The sequence below is a fragment of the Rhinatrema bivittatum genome, chromosome 5 (assembly GCF_901001135.1).
Source record: "Rhinatrema bivittatum chromosome 5, aRhiBiv1.1, whole genome shotgun sequence".
NCBI classification, from domain to species: domain Eukaryota; kingdom Metazoa; phylum Chordata; class Amphibia; order Gymnophiona; family Rhinatrematidae; genus Rhinatrema; species Rhinatrema bivittatum.
Window position 1 is genome coordinate 259,467,083 of NC_042619.1, and position 26,269 is coordinate 259,493,351.

Here is a 26,269-nt window from a genome sequence, read left to right on the forward strand (position 1 = left end):
TTCTCGACAAAAAAATCAACGATTTACCCAGACAATCACTCAAAACAGAAAACCCAAAAACAATAATCTCTCCTGTTGACCATGCCAGAAACCTCGGAATTACAATTGACAATTATCCTACAAAACCCATATAACAAATAAAATCAAAGAAGGTTACCACAAATTATTGACACTCAGACGTCTCAAACCCTTCCTCACTCAAAATGACTTTAGAACAGTTCTGCAACTACTACTTTTTGCAAACCTGGACTACTGCAACGCCCTACTCCTTGGCCTCCCTTTTACCACCATACGTCCACTACAAATTCTTCAGAATGCAGCCACCAGGATTCTTTCAGGAACCAAGAAACAAGAACACATTACACCTACTCTCATATCCTTGCACTGGCTCCCAATTAAATACAGAATAGAATACAAAGTTTTATCAATCCTCCATAAATTAATCACAGAACAACAAAACCATTGGCTAACTGAACACATTGAACTACATGCCCCAAAAAGGAACCTTCGCTCAATGAATAAAGGCCTCCTTAAAATTCCTCATGCTAAAATCACGCACCTAGTATCAACCCGAGAGAGAGCTATATCCATCGCCAGCCCCTCGCTATGGAACGCCTTACCCCTAAATCTAAGAACCCATGTTGACACCAAAATTTTCAAAAAAGAATTAAAAACCTGGCTTTTTACCAGAGCTTTTTCAGAAGATCTTAACTATCAACACCAACAAACTCCCAACCAGACAACTCTAAATTAACAGAAACCATCCTATCAACTTATGACAGACTAATCAAACCACAAATTCTAAAACAGACATCTAAGAACTTTTCCCTATATAATCTAACCCTCTATTACCCCCCATTGCTACCCAACGTTATCTTTAAATTGTATTTGTTAAAACTCTAATGTTATTCTCCTATTGTAAGCCGTTATGATGGCAAAACCGAATATACGGTATACAAAACATGTTAAGATAAATAAAAAATAAATAAATACTCTTGAAGGATGTGCAACCCAGACCAGAGGAAATATTAGGAAACCAGAAATGTCTTGTTTACATTTGGTGTCTGTGTTTAATTTTAGACAGTACTGTGGGGTTGTTGCTCTGTTTCCTGCTGACATTAGTTGGTCGGCTTTCAGCACTTGGGTCATGGCAGGGTCCATAAACTTACTCCCAGCTAACAAATCAGGTGTTTCCTTCTCTGGGAGTGGGGAGGCATATCCTGTCCATCAAGGAGCTACATCCTGCCATCATTTCCACACTCCAGTGATGTTCCTGCCAATGCTAACAAGCAGAATAAAGCAGAAGAGATCTGGAAAAGGGGCAGACTCTCCCTCTCCTGTCCAGTCAGCTGTGCTGTGCCTGCTATAATAACGTACTGAATGGTGGCAGATAACGACCAAAATGGCCCATCTAGTCTGCCCACTTGATTTTCATGCATATGAATTTCCACATGCAACCCAATATGAAATCCTCCTCCCCACATCTTTTAACTGACCCATCTACCCTTTTCCTCCCACTCTGTATCCTGGGTCAAACCCAGACTGTCCAGTGTGTCCGACTAATCTGTTACAGTGACAGCCCCCACCATCTCTGCTAGAAGGTTCCTTCTGTGTTAAAATCCAGTCTCCCCTTGTTCATTAAAGGTTAGATTTATCCATGGTCTCTCTATGCAGGTGCCCCAGCCTTCGTGGAGGCACAATTCAATCAAACCACTGCTGTTTAGGATTGTAATGGCCACGCCATGCAATTTACCCGAATACTTTCTAGAAAACACAAGGCATTCATGCCACTTAATTCTATCATAATAATTTTTGAATTTATATTCATTTCAGTTGATATTTTGAATTTTCATAACAAAAAGCTGTAGAATGCTTTGCAGCCTCAGCCTTCACCATCTTATTAAGAAAGGTATAAGGAAGGCAAAACGATTACCAGCATGGTTAAAAGGGGAGGTGAAAGAAGCTATTTTAGCGAAATGATCTTCATTCAAAAATTGGAAGAAGGATCCAACAGAAGAAAATAGGATAATGCATAAGCATTGGCAAGTTAAATGTAAGACATTGATAAGACAGGCTAAGAGAGCATTTGAAAAGAAGTTGGCCTTAGAGGCAAAAACTCACAGTAAAAATGTTTTAAACTATATCCGAAGCTGTAAGCCTGTGAGGGAGTCATTTGGACCGTTAGATGATGGAGGGGTTAAAGGGGCACTTAGAGAAGACAAGGCCATCGCGGAAAGATTAACTGAATTCCTTGCTTTGGTGTTTACTGAAGAGGATGTTGGGGAGATACCCGTACCGGAGAAGGTTTTCATGGGTAATGATTCAGATGGACTGAACCAAATCACAGTGAACCTACAAGATGTGGTAAGCCTTATTGACAAACTGAAGAGTAATAAATCACCTGGACCGGATGGTATGCACCCCAGGGTTCTGAAGGAACTAAAAAATGAAATTTCAGACCTATTAGTAAACATTTGTAACCTATCATTAAAATCATCCATTGTACCTGAAGACTGGAGGGTGGCTAATGTAACCCCAATATTTAAAAAGGGCTCCAGGGGCGATTCGGGAAATTACAGACCTGTTAGCCTGACCAGTGCCAGGAAAAATAGTGGAAAGTATTCTAAATGGTTTAATGGAACAAAGTCAGCATGGCTTTATCCAAGGCAAGTCTTGCCTCACATATCTGCTTCACATTTTTGAAGGAGTTAATAAACATGTAGATAAAGGTGAACCAGTAGATGTAGTGTATTTGGATTTTCAGAAGGCGTTTGACAAAGTTCCTCATGAGAGGCTTCTAGGAAAAGTAAAAAGTCATGGGATAGGTGCCGATATCCTTTTGTGGATTACAAACTGGCTAAAAGACAGGAAACAGAGAGTAGGATTAAATGGACAATTTTCTCAGTGGAAGGGAGTGGGCAGTGGAGTGCCTCAGGGATCTGTATTAGGACCTGTACTTTTCAATATATTTATAAATGATCTGGAAAGAAATATGATGAGTGAGGTAATCAAATTTGCAGATGATACAAAATTATTCAGAGTAGTTAAATCACAAGCAGATTGTGATAAATTGCAGGAAGACCTTGTGAGACTGGAAAATTGGGCATCCAAATGGAAGATGAAATTTAATGTGGATAAGTGCAAGGTGATGCATATCGGGAAAGATAACCCATGCTATAGTTAGTTACACAATGTTAGGTTCCATATTAGGAGCTACCATCCAAGAAAGAAGATCTAGGTGTCATAGTGGATAACAAATTGAAATCATCGGTTCAGTGTGCTGCGGCAGTCAAAAAAGCAAACAGAATGTTGGGAATTATTAGAAAGGGAATGGTGAATAAAACGGAAAATGTCATAATGCCTCTGTATCGCTCCATGGTGAGACCGTACTTTGAATACTGTGTGCAATTCTGGTCACTGCGTCTCAAAAAAGATATAGTTGCAATGGAGAAGGTACAGAGAAGGGCGACCAAAATGATAAAGGGGATGGAACAGCTCCCCTATGAGGAAAGACTAAAGAGGTTAGGACTTTTCAGCTTAGAGAAGAGACGACTGAGGGGGGATATGATAGAGGTCTTTAAAATCATGAGAGGTCTAGAACGGGTAACTGTGAATTGGTTATTTACTTTTTCAGATAATAGAAGGACTAAGGGGCACTCCATGAAGTTAGCATGTGGCACATTTAAAACTAATCGGAGAAAGTTCTTCTTCACTCAACGCACAATTAAACTCTGGAATTTGTTGCCAGAGGATGTGGTTAGTGCAGTTAGTGTAGCTGGGTTTAAAAAAGGATTGGATAAGTTCTTGGAGGAGAAGTCCATTACCTGCTATTAATTAAGTTGACTTAGAAAATAGACATTGCTATTACTAGCAACAGTAACAGGGGATAGACTTAGTTTTTGGGAACTTGCCAGGTTCTTGTGGCCTGGATTGGCCACTGTTGGAGACAGGATGCTGGGCTTGATGGACCCTTGGTCTGACCCAGTATGGCATGTTCTTATGTTCTTATTACCCAACTAGTGTTAAGTAAACGGAGGCACAGAGGTGGAAGGCTGATGTACCCAAGGCCACATGCACACAAAAGCAGTAGTAGAATAGGGATATGACCATTAAAGTGCTGTTTATCTCTGCAGCTATTGGTCTAGGTTCCAGTAGTCAATATGGTCTTGGAGAAAGCTTTGATAATTTTTATTGGCAAAGTATACAAATTTTCCAAAGATGATGCCATCTGAGACCATAAAAGACCACACAGGTCTCTTCTTTAGCTATGATTACAAGGCTGAAGAAAAGAAGTGTACATATGGGGAGGAAGTGTACATATGGGGGGGTGAGAGCCATAAATGTCCTTGCTCATAATATTTCTAAGTGTTTGCTAATTGAATCTAAATCTGATTGCTATTGACAGTGAGTGAAGATCTGTGCAGATATACTATATGTAGCTACAATACAATCAATCTGTTCATATGTATCTATTAATCTATAGCAGTTCTGTAACTTCTGGTTTTGTTTTCACAGTGAACTGATCCTGTCCAACATCCATGTGTCGGCCAGTGGTGAGTGGGAGTGCTGTGTCTCCACGGCACAAGGCAATGTTAGCAGGAAAGTGGAGATTGTGGTGCTAGAGACGTCGGCTTCCTATTGCCCTATGGAAAGAGTCACCAACAACCGAGGGGACTTCAGGTACCCTGTCAGGTTCTCAGCATGGAAGCCACATTTATTTTGTAAATCAGTCCTTATTTGTGTTTCCACTGGAGAAATGCACCAGTGATTTCAAGTAGTGCCTTCCACCAGAATACAACAGGCACAAAGTAAAAGATCTACCATACAGAAGTAAACCGCTTAGACCTACATATTGTATAGACGGCATAGAAAAGCTTTTAAATAAATTTAAATAAATAAATAATATAAAAAGATGCACAAAAAACATACACAGGTGCAGGGATGGCCAACTCTTGTTCCTCAAGAGCCACAAATGGGTCTGGTTATCAGGATATTTACAATGAATATGCATGAGAGAGATCTGCATGTACTGCCTCCTTTGCATGTAGATAAATCTCATGCATACTCATTGTGAATATCCTGGCCTGTTTGTGATTCTTGAGGACTGGGGTCGGCCAGCCCTGCGCTAGTGGTTCCAGACTGAACAATCACTGTTGCTACAGCAATAAATCATAGACACATTTTAAGTTACTGCTGTTTTCCAATTAATATGTATGGTGCCATGAGTACCGTCTCTATAGAGTATTCTTATATTTCGCCTACTCCTCAAATATCATCTTATTCTTTCCCAAAGATACTAACACAGCTCACAACATCACAGGACAAAACTCACTAGCCACTGATTAAAAATACCCTCAGGCTACTTGCCCCAGTGATCCAGTTTCAAGGTAAATCTGTTTTTCTGAACTTGCAACCCAGTGTATTGTGGCAGCTGTGGTTCTGATTCTTCAAATTGAAGTCTGCACTCCAGGCAGCAGTAGACAGTAGCAGAGAGCGCCGTCAAGCCAGGCCCAACTTAAAGTCTCCCTCCAGAACCGGAGTTGCTTGGCAGCTCTGCTTTTCAGGAGTGCCTCAACTGTTTCCTTTTTTTTTTGACAGCTTAATCTTATGGCTCCCTGCACACTAAAGCACCAGGTTTGGCTGAAACAGTACATGAGTTGGACTGGATAATTCAGGAGGTCTTTGAGCTTGTAGCCTCGCCGTTTCCCTGTGTGTGTGAAGAAATGGGGTATTAGTTATTGAGAGCTGCAGGTGACTGAAGCATCTGTTAGCTGTTATAGCGTTTTAGACAGCAAATTCCTTTCAGGCGCTTCCTCCCTGGCCTTTTGTGAGGAATCTAAAATGAGAGGTGTTGGAATTTTGCTGGCAAGAGAAAAAAAGATATTTTTGGAGCAAGATGTAAACTGTCGGCTGATCCTTTGTGGAATATAAATTACCCGTACAGTGGATATGGAGTAAATTAACTCAGTTTTTCATCTTCCTTTCCTCTTCCACCCCCATCCCTCCACCAGAGTTAAAAAGGATATAGGATTAGATATCGGGAAATCTTCTCGTTTTCATGGAAGAGCATGCTTGCCAAACATATGGTGTTAAAAAAACACAGCCTGATCAGCTGCAGGGAGTCTGCGCAGAGAATCAGGGAAGAGCAAGAGCAGCTCAGGGATGTAGACACTGTACTGCTGGTGACCACATGCAATAACAACTTTGAAAACTCCCCAATTGAGGCCTCAGGTTTTACTAGGCTGGAATATGTCCTCCCTCCAACCCACCCTTTCATCATCCCCACTCCAGGGAATGGGGAGAGGTGTTCACTGCTCTGGTGTTCTGGAACACCTGCTTGCTGTCCATCTACTGTGACCCATGAGTGACCTTAGATGGGAAGACACTTGGGAGAAAGCCAAAGCTGCTTACCTGTAAAAGGCATTCTCCGAGGACAGCAGGATGCAGGTCCTCACATGTGGGTGACATCATCAGATAAAGCCTGGTGTGGAAGATTTACTTAGAAGCTTCTAGAATCTTTGAGCTTGTGCAGCATGACCCACGCCACCTTGTTGCGCAGGATCACCCTAGTTCTTCTATAGATATTTATGCGTACACATGAAGAACCAACTCCAAGGGGAGGCAGGCAGGTTCTATGAGGACTTACAATGACTGAAAGGCAGAATATAAATAAACATTTAAAAAAAATCCTGTTATCCTCAGAGAATATCAGTTAGTATACGCAAATTTAACTTTCTCTGAGAATGGGCTGGATGTGAAGTCCTCAGTTGTGGGGAATCCTTAGCTACAGAGTGCGCTGAACAAAAAAAGGGGGAAATATCACTAGAAAAATAGCAACCAACTATTTATTTAACTTTTTTTTTTTTAGGGGTAGCCTGGAAAGAAAGATAATGGGCCCTAGGGAAGATGGAGTTAGGTTTAAAACTTCAAATAGACTCAGTAGGGCAGACTGACCAAGCCTAGTCCCTATCCAAACAATTGTGAGATGTGAATGTGTGGAAAGAACTGTACGTCACAGCTTTGCAAATCTCCTCCAGGAAGGCCTATCTCAGTGGGCCACTGATGCTGCCATAACACTGACATTATGAGCCATATCAGATTCAAGTCTGCCTGGGCATACAGTAACAGAAGGAGATGCAACCTGCTAACCAATTAGAAAGGGTGCTTTTGTCAATAGCAGTTCCAGGTTTGTTGGTGGTCAAAAAAACAAAAACTGGGTGGACTTTTTCATTTTCATTTCATTTATTAAAATTTATTAATCGCCTAACACTTAACAAGGCCTAAGCGATATACAAGAGTACATACATAATAAAAACAAAATAAAATACAAACAACAAATTACAACTTCACAGAAACCAAGAAGCAAAATACCAAATATTAATGGTACATTTACTGTTTTAGGCATGGGAGCATATTCCAAAAATGGAATATTCAATTATTAAATCATATTTACTTTAATAAGCAGATTAAGAACATTCATGCCGCCTCATTTATCATTGAACGCACGATGGAGCAGATATTCCTTAAATTCCGTTTTGAACTTTTAACGTCTTCTAAAGATCTGAGGTCAAAAGGAAGGAGGTTCCATTGAGTGGGTGCCGCTATAGAGAAAGAAGTCTCCCTAGTACAGGATAAACGGGCGTGACGAATTGAGGGAATCTCTAGCAAATTAAATTGTGAAGATCTCAAACATCTAACTGGATTATAAATCCATAGCAATGCATTAAACCAAAAGGTAGAATCTGAAACACGGAGCTTGTAAACTAACATGCCTATCTTGAACCCTATACGTTCATTCACTGGTAACCAGTTAAGTCTACATAGGGTCGGCGAGATCTTTTCAAAGCGCTTTGTGTGAGAAACCAGCCTAGCGGCTGAGTTTAGCAAAAGTTGTACAGATTGAATTAAACACTTCGGTAAACCAATATATAACCCATTACAGTAGTCAATGTGCGGAAACATAATGGCACGAACAACCATCAGAAAATCTTTATCATACAACAAATGACGAAGGCCTCTTAACAGCCGAAGTTTAAAGAAGCCTGTTTTAATCAGCGATTTTATTTGAGGTTTAAAAGATAAGGTAGAGTCAATCATGATACCTAGACTCTTGATAGGTTTAGTAAGAGAAAATGAGAAATTGTCTATTGAAATAGTGTCCTGTAAAGGTACAGAATGAGGTCGATGAATTAACAACATTGTGGTCTTACCAGTATTTAGCAACAGCTTATTGTGCTTCAACCATCGCTTAATAGTATCCAAACACAAGGATAATGAATTCACTGTTTCCTGCCATGAATTCTGAACTTTTATATAGAACTGGATGTCGTCAGCATAGATCTTATACCCATCTGAAATGGTAGCTAACAATTTGGTAATGGGGGCGAGATATATATTAAACAACATTGTCGAAAGGGCTGAACCCTGTGGCACCCCAACCTTCACCTGCTGAGACAAAGAACACAAATTATTAAATCGGATGACTTGAGAATGCTCAGACAAGTAACTCTCAAACCAATCAAGTACTATTCCTGAAATACCACATTCCCGAAGACGAAAAAGTATTTATTTTTTATTTATTTAGCGTTTTTCTATACCGGCATTCATGATTAGAAACCACATCATGCCGGTTTACATAAAACAAGGGGTGAGAACAAGAAACGAAAAACAAGTGCAAGGAGAACAAAAGTTACATTACAACAGGGTCTTAAAACTGGGAAGAGAAATTAGAATAAGAGAGACGAACGGAAGGGATTAAAATATTTACATTATTTACATTATGAGTAAAAGTAAAATTATGAGTAAAAGTAAAATGAGTATTTACATTATAAGTAAAATTTGATGATCGATGGAATCAAAAGCAGAGGTAATGTCAAGTGAAACTAAGAGAAACTGTTGTCCATTATCAAGACTCCGTTTGATAGAATCGACCATTGAGATCAGGAGTAATTCAGTACTAAGACCACGACGAAAGCCGAATTGATGAGGACTCAAAATTTCATTCTTCTCTAAGAAATCTGTTAATTGCTTTAAAACAATCCCTTCAATTACCTTAGTGATAAGGGGGAGTGATGAAATAGGTCTATAATTGAAAGGATTACTGGCATCTAAAGTAGATTTTTTTTAAAGTGCTCTCCAGATAGAAGGCCAAAACTCTTTTGTAATCCAAATTGTGCAATGTTTGACCACCCACGTTGTCATGTGGCCTGGGGAAAAATGTTGAAAGGACGACTGACTGGTTAAGATGAAAGTCCAACAGGAACTTAGGATGCATGCACAGAACCACCCTGTTGTTAAAAAAAAATAGTATAAGGTGGGAAAGTCACTAGGATCAGGAGCTCATTGACTCTGTATGCTAAAGTTACTGCCCTGCACAAACTAAACAGCTAAAGGCTGCACAGAGATGGGTGTACCTTCTACATGATGGTGATAAGCACCACTTGCACTGAGATGATCGTTAATGGAGTTAATTTTCAGACCAGAATCTAAAAGATGTTGAAGTTATTCAAGCAGTTTTTGTGTGGAACAGGCCATGGGGTCTAGTGCCTTTCCCTCATACCAGAAGACAAACCTCTTCCATTCAAAGCATGGGTTTTCAAGTGAAATCCTTCCGAGAAGCCAGAAGAATATGAGACACAACCTCAAATAGATTAAGGGAATGCAATGCTACTCTCTTATCATCCAGGCTGAGAGGGCTAGGGACCTAATGTTGGGATGATGCAACATTTCCCAATTCTGAGTGATGAGAGATGGGTAATGCCCCAACCTGGTCAAATTTCTGATAAATACAGTATCTCTCATAGGAGTGGAAACATGAGAACATAAAAGATTTGCTTTACTGGGTCAGACCAAAGGCCCATCAAGCCCAGAATACTGTTTCCAACAGTGGCCAAGCCGGGTCACAAGTATATGGTAGAATCCCTAAAGGTCAATATCCTAGGGATAAGCAGTGGATTTTCCCAAGTCCACCTTAATAATGGTTTGTGGACTTTTTCTTTCAGGAATTTGTTCAAACTTTTCTTAAACCCAGCTACACTAACAGCTTTCACAACAATTATGTGTTGAGTAAAAAAATATTTTCTCCTATTTATCTTAAATGTATCACATAGTAACTTCATTGAATGTCCCCATGTCTTTATGAGGTCAATATTCAAAAGCCATTTAGACGGATAACTGAAAAGGCTGGATGACTAAAAACCCTATCCAGCTATATTCAAACATAGTTGGGTAGGTTTTTAGTTGGGTAGCCGGATAAATTTAGGCTGGTATATTCAGCGGGACATTTATCCCGCTGAATATATGGGACAAGTTATCCGACTAACTTTAGCTGGATAACTTGTCCACTGACCAGCCTACTGAATATGGACCTCTGTACATTTTGAAAGAGTAAACAACTGATTAATGTTTACTCGTTCCATTCCATTCATTATTCTATAGACCTCTATCGTATCTCCCCTCAGCCGTCTCTTCTCCAAGCTGAAGAGCCCCTACAGCAGGAGTGGGCAAGTCCGGTCCTCAAGGGCTGCAAACCATTTGGGTTTTCAGGATTCCCCTAATGAATATGCATGAAATAGATTTGCATACAACTGAGGCAGTGTGTATGCAGGTCTCTCTCATGCATATTCATTAAGGATATCCTGAAAACCCGACTGGTTTGCAGCCCTCGAGGACCGGAATTGCCCACCCCTGCCCTACAGCCTTTCCTCTCGTAGGGGAATCATTCCATCCCCTTCATCATTTTGGTCATCCTTCTCTGAACCTTTTCTAATCCCGCTATATCTTTTTTGAGATACTGTGTCGATAACTGCATACAATACTCAAGGTGCAGTCACACCATGGAGCAATATAAAAGCATTATGATATTCTCTGTTTTATTCCCAATTCCTTTCCTAATAATTCCTAGCATTCTATTTCCTTTCTTGGCCGCCACCACACACTGAGCAGAAGATTTCAAACATGTTATCCACAATGATGCCTAGGTCCTTTTTTCTGGGTGGGGACTCCCAATGTGGAACATTGTATTGTGAAGCTATAATTTGGGTTACTCTTCTCTACATGCATCTCTATGCACTTGTTCACATTAATGTCATCTGCCATTTGGATGCCCAATATCCCAATCTCACAAGGTCCTCTTGCAATTTCTCACAATCCTCTTGTGAGCAGTCCAGGGGCCCTGCTTATTAAGCTCCTCTACATGAGCTCCCCAGCCCAGTTTGGATGCATCCATGGTTAGGACATTTGCACTGGAGACATTTGGAAGGAGATTTCTTTGGTCAGATTTGATTAAATCTGCCACCAACACAGAGAGTTCCGGAGTTGCTGGTTGATGCAGATGCTGTCTCGAAGATACCGAGTATATCTTAGAGACAACTGGACCCATCTGATATGTCGATGTGCCAAGGGAGTGATGTCATGAGCCTAATATCCTCCACCTGCTTCATTCTGATGACTGCTGATTCATTCTTATCCCTTCCACTGCATGATGATTCTCTCCTGTGGAAGGAAGGGTTTCACCTGGATTGTATCCAACAGAATGCCTATAAATTCCAATTGAGATGAGGGGCTCAAAAGAAACTTTGGGTAATTGATGATGAACCCTCGCAACTCCCAACACACAGATGGTTTTGCTCCTTGATTTTACAGCACCCCCTTGAGATGTGCTTTTGAGCATCATCTAGGCTGGAAATTATGTGTAACCCCAATTAGCACAGATGCCTAACCACCACTGCAAATCTTTCATGAACACACACAGGTTGATACTGTAACGTGCGGTTGAAGATTTCCCGTCTGTAACGTGCTGGGAGCGCACAATTCGGACGCGTAAGGCGATCCAGCGATACAGTCTCCAGTTTCACGCGTCCTTAGCGCTTCTTAAAACAGACGCATAACCCTTTCCGCACGCAGCATGTATATGATATGTAAATGAACGAATTAGCTGTATAATGAAGGAATTAGCTATTCCCCTCCGATACTGTGACGCGCGCTCAGATTATCTCCTTTGTAACCCGCTATTTTGCCGCGTCCTTAACCTGTTAGTTTACCACCTACCCTCTACCTGGTGTTAGTGTGGTGTTCGAAAATTAAAACGGGAATAAAGTGTAAAAAATGGGGGTAAAACCGTAAAGTGTAAAAAACATTGCAGCGTAAGTTGTTTATATATCTGTATAAATACCTGTCACTTTCCGAATCCCCCAGGCGTGCGGTCATCGAGGCGGCGGCGGGAGCCGGCGAGCGGGTGGGCACGCGTTGGATCCAGGCGGTGGTGGGAGCCGGCGAGCGGGTGGGCGCATGTTCAATCCAGGCCGCGGCCGGGTGGGCATGCATTCATCCAGGCAGAGGGAGCCGGCGGCGAAAGCGGCCTCCGGCTCCCTCTGCCTGGATGAATGCACGGCCCTCGCCGGCAGTGAATGAATGCCCGTGCGATTTCGGCGCTCAAGGCCCCGTCCGGTCTCCGGTGCAGCCCCAGTCCTGTCCCCTCCTCCCGAAGCAAAAAAAAACAAAAAACAAAAAAGTAGCAAGGCTCAGGCCTGCTACGATAGTCCCTTCTCCCTTCTCCTCTCCTCCCGATTTCGGCGCTCAAGGCGGCCGGGTGGGCGTGCATTCATCCAGGCAGAGGGAGCCGGCAGCGAAAGCGGCCTCCGGCTCCCTCTGCCTGGATGAATGCACGGCCCCCGCCGGCAGTGAATGAATGCCCGTCTTGAATGCCCATCTTGAACTTTTTCCTTTACCAGGAATTTGTTCAAAGCTCTTATGTCTAGGATGGGTTGAAGTCCCCTTACTCTCTTTAAGGTCAATTTTAAAAGTCCTATGTGCGCCAAAGCCAGGAGATAAGCGCGAGTCTCGGGCTGGTGTGTGCCGCGTGGATTTTAAGAAGCGCCCGAGTACACGTGTATCTCCTGGTATGGGCACAAATTGAAAAGGAAAAACAGAGGTAGGGCAGGGGTGGGTTTGGGTGGGACATGGGCGGTCCGGGTCTGTAACATGGAGACTGCATGTAAGTATTTATACGCACAGGCGTGTGCCAGGATCTCCCCTACCTGTAATTTTATTTCTGCTATGGATGACGTGTAAGTTTTAAAATAAAAAATCAGGGTTAGTCAGTGGGATTTGAAGGGTCAGGGCTATTAGGGTAAAAGGGCGGCTATCTGGCTAGGGGGTTTAGGAAGTCCTGTTCTTTACCAGGGTGAACTGGGAATGAACTGGGGAAATGGCTATTTGTGTCAGCGCGCATGCCTTGCAAAATCCCCCCACTTTCGTGGTAGAGGCGGCATTTGTGCGCACATGCGTGCGTCCATATAAAATTGTGCACACATGTACGCGTATACTGCTGATTTTATAACATGTGGTTATGGTATAAAATGGCCGTGTCCATTGATGCGAGCCAGCATATGTGCATACATGTATACCCGCATGGCTGTTTAAAAGTTACTGTCTTTGGGATCAAGAAGTACTTGGAATAAAAACCCTGCCCTCTTTGCTCTGGTGGAACGAGTTTGAGAGTTCCTTTTCAAGTAGTTCCTGATTCTGAGAAGCAGACAGTGTGCAATTTGGCAAGTTTCCCAATACCGGTAATCTGTATGCATCCTTGACCATGCTGAGAACACCAGTGTCTGAAGTTACTCTGGGTCAACTGTTTATATAAAACCTCAGCCGCGTCCTGATAGGAAGGTTCTCTGGTATGAATACTAGGATACTGGCTATGCCCTCTCCATCCAGTCAAAACCCCATCCCAGGTTTTGGCTGGAATTCTGGCTGTGGTTTTGGGGCCCTTTGCTATCTAGGATGAGAGCGAGTTTCCCACTGTTGACTGGGGGCAGAGAGTAAATCTTCTTGGTGGATAGAATGATCTCCTCAGCACCCCACTTCAATACCTCATGGTTGAGGAGGGTGGATCTGAAGTGGCTATGGAGAGGGTCTGAATGTAGTGCAGTGGTCTTTCATTTAAGCCACTGCTTCCTTGACAATCTCCAAAGAGATTCTCCCCTTTGCAAGGCACATTGGCCAGCTTGTCCTGGACATCTTGTCTGCAGTCTGAGACCTGCAGCCATGCAAGTCTTTGGGTACCAATATCTACTGCAGAGACTCATGATAGCATCTTGAAAACATTAGAAAGCAATTGGACCATGTGCTTTCCACATTCCATTCCCTTGTCCACTAGTGATTCCAGGGCATCACACTGCTTCTGAGGAAGATACTCTGACAAACCCCTTACATCTTTCAGGATGTGTTATGGTTATGAGGTGTTGGAGTGGACTCTTGGGTATTGCGGTGATGGCCACTCCCACGGGGAGGAGCCTCATGAGGAACCGCAGTGCTAGGCTAGACTCTACACGCAGACACAGAGAAGTTGAGTTTATTATACAGCTCGATGGTACTGCCCGGGGAGCGGGCAGCAGTGTAGGTAACCCAGTAGTAGTAGTCCAGGAGTCCTCAGCAGAGGAGACCAGTCCCACACTCGAGTAGATGATAGGCAATGCAGGGTAGCCGAGGAAGGTCCCGGATGAAGACTCCCAGTGCTGAAGCTGAAGGTGAGACAGACTGACAGGGTTAGTACTCACTGAAGTAGGTAGCTGTATTGATGAAGATCCTGGCAAGCAGAAGTAGTTCAGTAGTAGGCACCAGAGTAGGGAGAGCAGGCCCTCGAGGAGCGAGTACCCAATATCTCAGATAGGTACCTGAAAGAGAGCATAAGGGCCCCCGAGGAGCTGGGTACCCAGGTTAGCGATGAATTACCCCAAAGGACAGAGAGAGAGCTTCCTGCTGCAGCTAGGAAGTGGCAGAGTAGCTTAGACGGGAGGCATTCCAATCCTTGCTAACTCACCGGAAGATAGGAAGTTGCATCCTAAATACCCCCACAGAGGTGGGGAACCTCTGGGGCTGACCCGGGTATTTCCCGCACTAGCCCCTTTAAAGAAAGGACTGTCGTCGCTGCGCGCGTCTAGGCGAAGTCAGGGGGTGGGGCTTCAGCAGCGGCAGCGTTCCTGCCGCGGAGGAAGGCTCCTCGGCCTCGTGGCAGGCCCTAGGGGGAGCAGGCGTACTGTCCACCCTTGCTTTGGCATCTCCGGGGCTGATGGCCCGCCGTGGAAGTTGGTGAGCACGGTCAACCACAGCCTCCGTGGTCGAGCAGTGTAACAGGATGTTTTGCATATATTGGCTCAAAGAACTGGCAGAAGTTATTTGGGCATTGAGCATAGCTCCCTGGTATATCTTTCTCCCAGTAAGATCAAGTGTAGGTGAATCCTTCCCCAGGAGCACTGAGGAGTGGGTTCTAGAACTCTTGGCTTTTTTGAGACTGAATTCAACTGCTGCTGACTGACTGCTGCTGACTGAGTTGCTGCTTCTTGAATCTGGAAGAGTTCTGGATGTAATATATTGTATTCACATTCTCATCTGCATCTCCTGAAGGATCTTGTGAGTGGGTCCTGCCATAATATCCTTGAGGGAATCCACAAACTTAAGGATGTCAAACATTCTGGCCCTGGAATCTTCCTCCTCCTGCAAATCAAATGGAATTGCATCTGCTATTATTCTCTTTACAAAGTTGGCAAACAAGAGATCCTCTGGAGGAAACATTCTCCTTTTCTATGGAGGAGAGGGGTCCAAGGAGATACCTGTTGACCCCTCTTGATGAGAGATGCCCTCAGATCCATAAGTTTAATCCCAGAAATACTAGCAGTCCAAGCCAGAATGGTAAGTTAATGGTGTTGACTAAGTTTGCATCCAGCTAACAGACAAGCTGTCGCTGAGGACAGCTCTCGTCTGTTGGGGTCTAGACCCCCGATGATCTTCTGTGCCTTGAAGAAGCTTCCTTACCTGATGCATTAGAAATTAACATTAGTGTGGTGGTACCCAATGTCGACACCCCTCTGGGAACCGGCATTGGGGGCCCCTATGCCAGATAGTCTCCAGCAGATGTTAGACCTCAGTCTACAAAGCCACCAATGTTGATACCAATGTCTGCCATCTCCTGGATCCTTCTGTCCAATTCCTCCTCAAAAACTGCATGAGTAGTAGGAGGAGAAGCCACATCGTCCTGAGTCATTTGAGATCAGTGGCGAGCATCTGGACCCTTGGAATCTGTTGCGATTCCTAAGAATGATGCAAGGATGAGCTGTCCTCTCTATGGGAACACTTTGGGGAATTTATGACAGCAGTCAGAATTTCCCTTCTCTCAGCAACACACATTGGACACAAATGTTGATGCTTCTTGGCTTTAATTCAATGTACATCATTGGAGCTCCTTGATACAGAACCCAAATAAGTGGAACCCTACCCATTCTTCAGGTGGGAGAAGCTGGATCGTGGCCTATCTTCCTGACCCTTATAGGTGTTCGATGCCGAGGAGGATCGATGCCCTCCTATTAAGACTAATCGGAGAAAATTCTTTTTCACTCAACGTACAATAAAGCTCTGGAATTTGTTGCCAGAGGATGTGGTTAGTGCAGTTAGTGTAGCTGGGTTCAAAAAAAGTTTGGATAAGTTCTTGGAGGAGGAGAAGTCCATTAATGGCTATTAATCAATTTTACTTAGGGAATAGCCACTGCTATTAATTGCATCAGTAACATGGGATCTTCTTAGTGTTTGGGTAATTGCCAGGTTCTTGTGGCCTGGTTTTGGCCTCTGTTGGAAACAGGATTCTGGGCTTGATGGACCCTTGGTCTGACCCAGCATGGCAATTTCTTATGTTCTTATGTTTTTATGTTGATGAACTGCCAGCAGTTGGTGCAGCTCTTGGGTCTCTTGATGCCAGGGTCTCCAATGACAATGGGTCAAGCTTAACTTTCCCGACAAGCTTCTCCATCAGATCCTGGAGTCATTTTTCCCCATGTGAAACCTCAAAATTTCATGGTCCTCACCCAGGCAAAGCACACATCTATGATGAGGTTCCATGATAGATATGATGCATTTGCATTTATTAAAACTGCTGATCTTCTTCACCTTCTGGAATATTGGCTGAAAAACAAGCAAGGCAAAATCAAATGGCTGATTTTTAACAAAAAATCTGATTGAGGTCACCTGGTGCACAAATGTCTGTGCACCCGGTGATTGATGATAAATAAAACTTGGAAATGATCGAAAAACCTAGCTAGTGAAACTAAGAAGGGTGGAATCAAAATAATCATGAGGCCCTGTGTGAAAATATTGAAATTTAAGGAGTCATTTTCTCAGAAGAGAGAGAAAGGAGAAGAACCAGGACTTTGGGGCGCTGCAGAAAAACAAAGACCTGGGTGGTCAGTGTAGCCTGAGATTGATGCAGTGCGTCAGCACTATTGCACTGTTTTCCCAAACAGGGGATTCTTTGGTTGAAGAATGAACTACTGAGAGCAGGGTGGATGAAGGCCAAGGGCACTGGTGGCACAGAAGGTGGTGTGTTGCTAGCAGGAGAGGAAAGGATTGCTAAATCTTAGAATTCAACTCAACATTTTTTAAAGTTGTTAGTCTATGACAGGGCTCCTTTTACCTATGGGCAAAAAGGGCAGCTGTCCAGGATCCTGCATAGCAGGGGGCCTATCTCCTGATCATAAAGGACTCTGCATCAAGCTTGGCTATTGTCCTGAATCTCAAACAGCAGAGAAGAGCCTTCTGCTTCCAGCTCTAGCGCCTCTCTTCCCAGGCAGTGTGCAGGGAACAGGAGAAGAGGGATGAGCCTGGAGCAGACTAAGCACAAAGCACAGCAAAGAAGATCCACTCTGCTCCTTAGCCCAAACCCTCCCTTCCTGTCATTCAGGGGCAGGAGGGAAGAAGTTAAGCCTGAAGCAGATACTGATTCAGATTCAGATAACTTCATTGGTATGACAATTTTACATGTGTTGCCAAAGTACTATATACAATGATTAAAATAAAAGGTACTGCAGAGCAAAGAATAACAATTCTGCACCCTAATCCAGTCCCTTCTCTCTTCTTGACCCCATGCCCCCTCCCTGTCTGCAGAGAAAAGATGGGGTAGGAATGAAGCTGGAGTAGAACAAAAGAATTCAGATTTTGTCTGCATATTTGTAATTTGCAGTCCCTTATTCTATTCTTGGTGAGGGTCTGTGTTCTGCGTGTGTGACTGAGGTGAGGTATTTTGCTAGCAACCAAGGACCCTGACTTTTACAGTCTGGGGGAACAAATAAGCATGGGGGTAACTTGCTAATGCAGCTGTTACTACCTGTAACCAATAAGCCTGATACTTTTGATGCAATTCCAACATTGCTTTCTGCTTCAAATGCAAGAGATAAGAGGTAATGGGGAATTGGATTCAGACAGCAACCAACAAGAGCCCTGACTTTACAGTCTGGGAAACTGATAAATATGGGGGTGACCTGCATGGTGTGGCAGATACTACCATAAGCTTGCTGGGCAGACTGGATGTACCGTTTGGACCTTTTCTGCCATTATTTCTATGTTTCTGTGTAGGTTCTATGTAGGGATCTGCAACAATCCAACTCATTCTGTTGTCCTAATAAGAGGTGTATTGTTTTTTTTTAAGGCCCAGTGGAATATTTGTCTTTTCATATAGGAAATATTGCTGATTCGGTTCTGAGAGTTCGTGCTGTTTTGATATGACTGGTATGCTTTACGAGTTGTGAGTGACATTTTTGTAGGGTTTTGTGTTACTTCACAAAATATTTGATAATGAAGGGAGTCTGTGCCCCTGTTACTGAGGTGATAACAGAATTTGATTTTTTTTTTCTATTGTGATTAGTAAGGGAAAACATCTTCCTTCGGCCCAACCAGCCATTCCAGATATTATCATCAAATAATGCAATATAGATTCCTTTTAATTTATAAACAGGTATGTCTTGGTGGTTTTTGTGCTGTCTAACCCCAAAAATCACAGATGACACATTCATGAGAAACTGTGACATGATTTATGAAACATATTTATATTAAGTTGTGTGCAGCAGCTTTTAAAAGGCAGCTTTTAAAAGCAGCGCATGGGCGCACATGCCGGCTCACGTAAAAGGATGCGACCAATTTATAACATTTGCGCATATATGCATGCATGTTCTAAAATAGGCTGAGCACGCGCACATGTGCACATAATTTTATAATGGGTGCGTGCAGGTGTGTGCAAATGCTGCCTCTAGCGAGTAAGTGGGGGACTTTTATAAGGGATGAGCGCCAACGCAATTGGCCATTTTCCCAGTTTGTTCCCAGTTCGCCCGTGTAAGGGATAGGACTTCCTAAACCCCCTAGTTAAATACCCTCCCTTTTTTCCCCGTTAACCCCGACTCTTAAAACTCCGCTCACCTCTTTATTTTTTTTTGTTGTAGGACTGACACGCCTTCTATAGCAGAAGTAAAGTTACGTAGTAGGGGGCCCTGGCGTGCGCTTGTGCGCGGTATTTCCGCGCTGGTTTCATCGAGAAATCCAGGAACGCCCATGCCTGCCCAGACCACGCCCACACCCCGCCCCTTTTTTGAGAAAAAAACTTTGTGCGCTTAGCAGGAGATACCCGCGTACTCGGGCAGCTTTTAAAATCTGCTCGGTGAGCCGGCCCCCGATACTCGCAGATCTCCCGATTTTGGCGCGCACAGGACTTTTAAAACTCACCAGATAATGTCTAGTTTATATGTTTTTACAGGATTATTCTGGGAGGGATTGTGACAGGGTCATAATGATTGATCAGTTTAATCTTGGGGGAAGAGGGGCTAATAAGCCTGAGAATTAATTGGAGGGTGTGCAGAAGTTAACTTCAACTCAGATATTTAACATGGCTTACGATTTTTGAGGAAAGCCGCATTATTTGATTTTCGTGTGTTAGGTTATGATTATAATAAGTGTGTTGCCGGCAACAGAATAACGCAAGACATTTTAAATACCCCATGTTATCCCTGCATTAAGCCATTTATCGTGTGGTAAACGGCCTAATGCAGCTTTTTAAATGCGCCGCTCTGGGCTAGGGAGCTACCCGCTTGTACCTGCTGATTGTAACTCACCGTGAGCTTGGATTTGGAAAGGCAAAGTAATTAAATCTTCACCCTGGAATACTGTACAGCCTGCCAGGGAAAGATTCTTGGAAAAGCTTCACCAGCTTTGTTGACTATGCCTGAAATCCCACAGTGATTTTCAGATTTCACACATTTAATGAAATATTTGCAAATCTCTGATACAGAGAGAGAGAGAGAGAGAGAATTTGGAGTGTCCTCACTGACATCTGTGGAGAGCTTTCTGATTCATATGTTTCTCTGATTTTAGATGGCGTGCTTGACTATTTTATCTAAACCATAGAAGAAGAATCTGTGGCTTCTTCCGTCTGTTGGTGGTTATCCGGGTTTTTCGACTGGCAATAAAATGTCAGTGTGTGCAGCTGAGACACTGGAAGGGTCATCAGCAATAGTTAGAATCTGTAGGCAGTAATCAAGGGCTACAAAAAGTAGTTCAAGATCGCTGGCAGTAGTTAGAGAATATGGTCATAGTCTTGGGATTACAGTTCTTTAAAAAAAAAATCTCCTATTTTACTCGATGAGATCCCTCAGTTTTCCTTGCCTGAAACTCCGTCTTCTTTCTTGTCCTTGTGTTAACCATACTATAACCCCCCCCACCCTGATTAGATCCTGCAGCATGAGGGCCTTTAAGTCTGGGCCGAGCCTGTGCTGCATTATTTGTGAGTGTGCTGCTTGTTTTCTATCCAGGTGGCCGCGAACCTTGGCAGGAATCACTGCGTATCAGTCCTGTTTGCAGTATCCCTTTACTTCTGTAACCGTGAATGGAGGGGCTCAGGAGAAGCGGGCCTCACGTCGATGCGACCGCACGGGGCGGTGGAAAGAGGGGGATTACTCCAACTGCCTGTACACCAATGACATCACCAGGGTCCTTTACACCTTCGTCTTGGTGAGTACTGAATGCTGGCTGCAGTGGCCACAGATACTGCCTGGCTTTCAGAGCTGTGTGTGCCAGATGCCAGTTAGTAAAAAGAGCTGAACTATGTAATTAGAGAAAAATAGTGAGGTTTTTTTTCCAGAGATTAGTTTGGTCACTGCTGTGCGCTCCTAAAACTAGAAACACAAGACATAATTCTCTAGTTATTGCCTTGTACCAGTTTGAGGTATTTCTCATCAAACTCAACCTCACATTGTTTCTGCTTTGAAATGTGAGCTGGCTCTATCTTACAATAACATGTACATTTTTCTGGTCTATCAGTTAAATAGCAACCCCAGTTAATCCCATTAGGTTGCAGGGTATCTCAGATCCATTCTGCACTGCAGAACTGTTTTCTTTACTAACAGGCCGATACAGAAAGAAACGCGGGAGAGCAGGCGAGCACCTGCTCTCCCGGCATGCACCCAGGCCAGTGTCCTGGGCACGCGATCCAGTAAATAAAAATATTCAGATTAGGGCCCACGGTAAAAAGAGGCGCTAGGGACACTAGCGCGTCCCTAGCGCCTCTTTTTGGACAGGAGCGGCGGCTGTCAGTGGGCTTGATAGCCGACGCTCAATTTTGCTCGTGTTGGTTCTCAAACCCGCTGACAGCCACGGGTTCGGAAACCGGATGCCGGCAAAATTGAGCATCCAGTTTTCGAGCCGCAGGCTGATTTAAAAATTTCTTTTTCTTTTTGATTATTTTTAACCTTTGGAACCTCCGACTTAATATCACCATGATATTAAGTCAGAGGGTTACAGAAAAGCAGGTTTTACTGCTTTTCTGCACACTTTCCCGGTGCCGAGAGAAATTAACGCCTACCTTTGGGTAGGCGCTAATTTCTGAAAGTAAAATGTGCGGCTTGGCTGCACATTTTACTTTCTGAATCGCACGGGAATAACTAATAGGGCCATCAACATGCATTTGATCTTTGCAGCCCTCAAGGACTGGAAATGAATAACACTGCTGTAGATATTCTGGTCAAAATGATTTGTCTGGCTAAGTTTGGGATTTAGCTGGACAAACCAGGGGTTTTAAACATGTTCTTCTGCTGATCAGACAAGTTTTAGCTGGGTAAGTCATTATTATAAAAGAGGCATTCCAGGGGTGGAGCTTAAACATAGCTAGGTAATGCTGAATATCAACACTATCCAACTGAGTTTATTCAGCTAAGTCTGTTGGATAAGTTTATCCTTAACCAGCCTCTATTCAGACAGGTCAGCAGTCCTGATCCCCCCCACTCCCAAATAATACTTTAAAATGTGTATGGGTGTAGCAACAGTTCCTCCCCACCCCCAACTCCCAACCCACTAAAATAAAAAATAAAACAACATGGGCCATAGTGACCCAAGGCTTACCCCCCTATGATATTTTAATAAAAGGCCCTAAGTCCCCTTCTGCCCCCACCGACCCTCCCAAACCAGCCAGGAGCTAGTACAGTTTTACTATGCTCCTGGCCACTTCCAGCATTGCTCCGACAACAGTAGAAGCTGTCAGAGGGTCTCCACAGCGGTATTAGTGTGTTGCTACTGGGGTAGTGCTGGAAATGGCCAGGACTGTGGTACGATTTGGCGGCTTCTGACTCGGGTTTGAAAGTTTGGGGGGTTAGTGCACGAGAGAGAGAGAGAGTATGTGTGTGTGTGTGTGGGGGGGGGGGGGTGCAGAAGAGGACTCAGGGGCTTATATGAAAGTATCATGGAGGTGGGGCCTCATGTCACTATGGCCCATACCTTTGTATGTTTTATTTGATGAGTGGGAAATCTGGCACTATGCCCACAAATATTTAAAGTATTTTTTGGAGGGGGGGAGGAGAAGGTTCATGCTTGCTGGGCTGCAAAGGTTTTTTTTTTTTTTTAACTTGGCTTTATTCTGAATATAGCCAGGTAGGATTAAACTTATTCAGGTAACTTTAAACTTAATCGATTATATTCAAATATAGCCCCCGTTAGGTTTAAAAGTTATCTGGGTAACTTTAGCCAAGAATATTCAGCAGGAGACTTGACGAGTTAGCCGACTAACTTTAGTGAATAACTTGTCTGCTCACTGGCTTGCTGAATACGGACCTCTGTGTAATCTGCTGGTGTGTTTCCAGATGCCCATCAATGCCTCCAATGCACTGACGCTTGCCCACCAGCTCTGTGTCTACACTGCTGAGGCAGCCAGCTTCTCAGACATGATGGATGTCATCTATGTGGCTCAGATGATTGACAAATTCATTGGCTATGTGGATCAAATAAAACAGGTAATGGACTGAGAATGTGAATAAGTAGTGTGTGTGGTTCTTAACAAGAGACAGCTTCTCCTTCTTGAGTGATTGAGGGGCATGTCAAGTCCCACTGAAATGCAATAGATTTGATTTTACTATTTATTTTTGTAGCATAGAGTAAAGGCTATTTTATTTTTTTTACAACCAATATAAGGGACCATTCTTGCTAATGCTGGGCTGTTATATGCCCTACATATAAAACCTTGCACGAATTGGAACAGACAAATGCCCTTTACCTTCATTCTTTATCCTCTTCCTAAATCGACCTGAGATAACATTGCAGACTGAAAATGAAGATAGCACTCGCAGCACCTGTTACTACATAAATAACGAGTAAACTTACCTTTATTCGCACTGAAACCTGATTTCAATACATTGGCTTTTGTTAATGTTGAGAATGGTTTATGCTAGTTTGCATTACATAATCAGCTTGCAGCTTGAAGATAGTGGGAAGAGGATTGTGTGGCATCAAGCATTGTGAAAGCTGTGCCGCTTCAGTCAGAACTCAAAAGACTTCAGCTATCGTGCTGTCCTGTCTCATTGCAGACTCATGAGCTCCAAACAGATATTCAGACTTTTCTAGCACACCACTGGGAATGCTTGTAATAAGAAAAGTAATTGGATAACATTCAGTAACATGTTGGTATTGTGAATTAATACAGAAGAACATGGGTTAGCTAAGAGAGTCTGCTTCAGAAGTTTTTTGGGTTTTTTTAGAGCTCATTTTAGTTTTTGAAAATGCTCTGTCTGAAGTATATAGGAAATCTTCCGGATGGATGATAGTATGTAATTAGACTCGCACTCCTAGTGCAGACTTCTGCTAACTCTCAGGCCTAAACAATATGAACTGGCTAAAAACGGGCATCCAAACTGGGCGCCCATTTCCCTAATGCGCGACCATCCATCTCTCCTGGGCGTGCGATGCAGTATGCAAATGAACACTGCGTTTAAAAAGGACGCGCTAAGGGAAACTGTGCGTCCTCACGAAGGGCGCCCAGGAGAAGTGGCTGTGTGCGGGTTAGCGAAACGACGCTCAATAAGAATGCCTGTTTTATCAGTGGCAGCGAATTACTGGCACAAAAAAAACGCACAATATACACAGCCTGGGGTGTGTATATTGTGCGTGTATATTGTATACCCAGAAATTGTTTTGTCTGTCAAGCCATTTTTATTTTCTAAGATGCTGCTTTCTGTGGTTCCTCCTACTTAGCTCCAGGGCAGGCGTAAAATTTGAGGGGTTAAAAAGTGTGCCTTGGACGTGCGGTGATTTTTTGCATCACGGGGTAGTAGCTAATAGCCTCACCTATATGGCATTTACATGTGATGATCACTATTAGTTGTGCCTGTGTTTGGATGTGCATTTTGGACACGCTGATCCCCTTATTGCATCAAGGGTTATGGATGCGAGTCCAAAACACGCTTCCAACCCGCTCGTTAAGCTGGGCGCTAGGCTGGGCACACTTTATTACATCGGCCCCTCTATGGGGTCTGGGGAAGATTGGGCTCTTTGCAGGTTCTGATATCTTATATTGGATTCCATTCTATAATATCCAAAGATAGTATAGTGCAGGAGCTTTTATGCCCAAATAGGTCTCTTTAGAAGTGACCGCATGGCTGAAGGAAAATGTATTAATATGGGCAACATAAGAACATAAGACATTGCCATGCTGGGTCAGAACAAGGGTCCATCAAGACCAGCATCCTGTTTCCAACAGAGGTCAAACCAGGCCACAAGAACCTGGCAAGTACCCAAACACTAAGAAGATCCCATGCTACTGATGCCAGTAATAGCAGAGGCCATTCCTTAGTCAACTTGATTAATAGCAGTTAATGGATTTCTCCTCCAAGAACTTATCCAATCCTTTTTTGAACCCAGCTACACTAACTGCACTAACCACATCCTCTGGCAACAAATTCCAGAGCTTCCTCTGGCAACAAATTCCAGAGCTTAATTGTGCAATGAGTGAAAAAGAATTTTCTCCAATCAGTCTTAAATGTGTTGCTTGCTAACTTCATGGAGTGCTCCCTAGTATTTCTACTACCCGAAAGTGTAAATAACCAATTCACATCTACTTATTCAAGACCTCTCATGATTTTAAAGACCTCTATCATATCCCCCCTCAGCCGTCTCTTCTCCAAGCTGAACAGCCCTAACCTCTTCAGCCTTTCCTCATAAGGGAGCTGCTCCATCCCCTTTATCATTTTGGTCACCCTTCTCTGTACCTTCTCCATCGCAACTATATCTTTTATGAGATGCGGCAATCAGATAGATTTCCTGCTTCTTTCTCAAGCCTCGCACCTATTACAATAAAACAAGACAAGCAAGCAGGAATGGAGTAAATATGGCTGCAGTTTATTGATAACGCCGTACACTCAAGCCCAGTCCAAGAGGATCACATCACAACACATATGGATTCCTCAGAAAATCCCCCACCAGACCACTCTAGGGGTGATCCGCCACCTACCAGCTGAATCACCAACAGCCCAGATAGCTTCCAGTGTGGCCTACTCTTTCAAAATTTCCAGCACCTTTGATCCTCCACCTTCACGCTCCTTCCCCGTCACGATCCAGCAGGGATAAATCCCCAATAATCCTGGTAAGCCCGCCTGCATGTCAAATCCGGGGTTTATAACCCCAACCACCTTTTCCAAAATACTGACAACTATAAATGCATGTACTGGGCATGCAAGCAAAGATATGCTTAATTTTATATTGTGCAGGCAAGTATATGCGTATCACTTAAAATAGCCCTGCCACGCATATCTGTGCAGCATTTACAAGCATACTTGCACAAGTGACCATATTGGGGGAAGAGTGAGAGAGAGAGAATCTGACACTCTGTATATCTCCCACTCTAAGAGAGGCACGTTCAACTCAGGGTGGGTTGTTTTTTTTTTTTGTTTTTTTTTGGGGGGGGGGGGGGCGGTATTACAAGTGTCTATAGACCCTTGTGCCCTAGGCAGACCAATGTAACATCACCCCCCAAAAACCCATCCTAAGTTGAAAGTGCTCCTCTTACAGTGGGAGATATATAGAGTGTCAGATTGTCTCTCTCTCTCTCCCTCTCCCTCTCCTTCTCCTTCTCTCTCCCCTCCCTCCTTCCAGTGTTCAGGACCCCTCTGGCTCGAAATCTCCAGACGTGTGCCTTGTGCGC

At 43.5% G+C, this 26,269-nt stretch overlaps 1 protein-coding gene across 3 annotated transcripts in view; it reads left to right on the plus strand.

The window, feature by feature from the left end:
• ADGRA2 (adhesion G protein-coupled receptor A2) overlaps positions 1-26,269 on the plus strand; it is a 273,188-nt gene that overhangs the window by 203,385 nt on the left and 43,534 nt on the right. For all 3 annotated transcript variants that reach the window (XM_029603893.1, XM_029603894.1, XM_029603895.1), the window contains 3 exons: positions 4,516-4,680; positions 20,622-20,820; positions 22,941-23,090. In XM_029603893.1, coding sequence (XP_029459753.1) covers positions 4,516-4,680; positions 20,622-20,820; positions 22,941-23,090 — 514 coding nt within the window. The remainder of the gene's footprint in view (positions 1-4,515; positions 4,681-20,621; positions 20,821-22,940; positions 23,091-26,269) is intronic.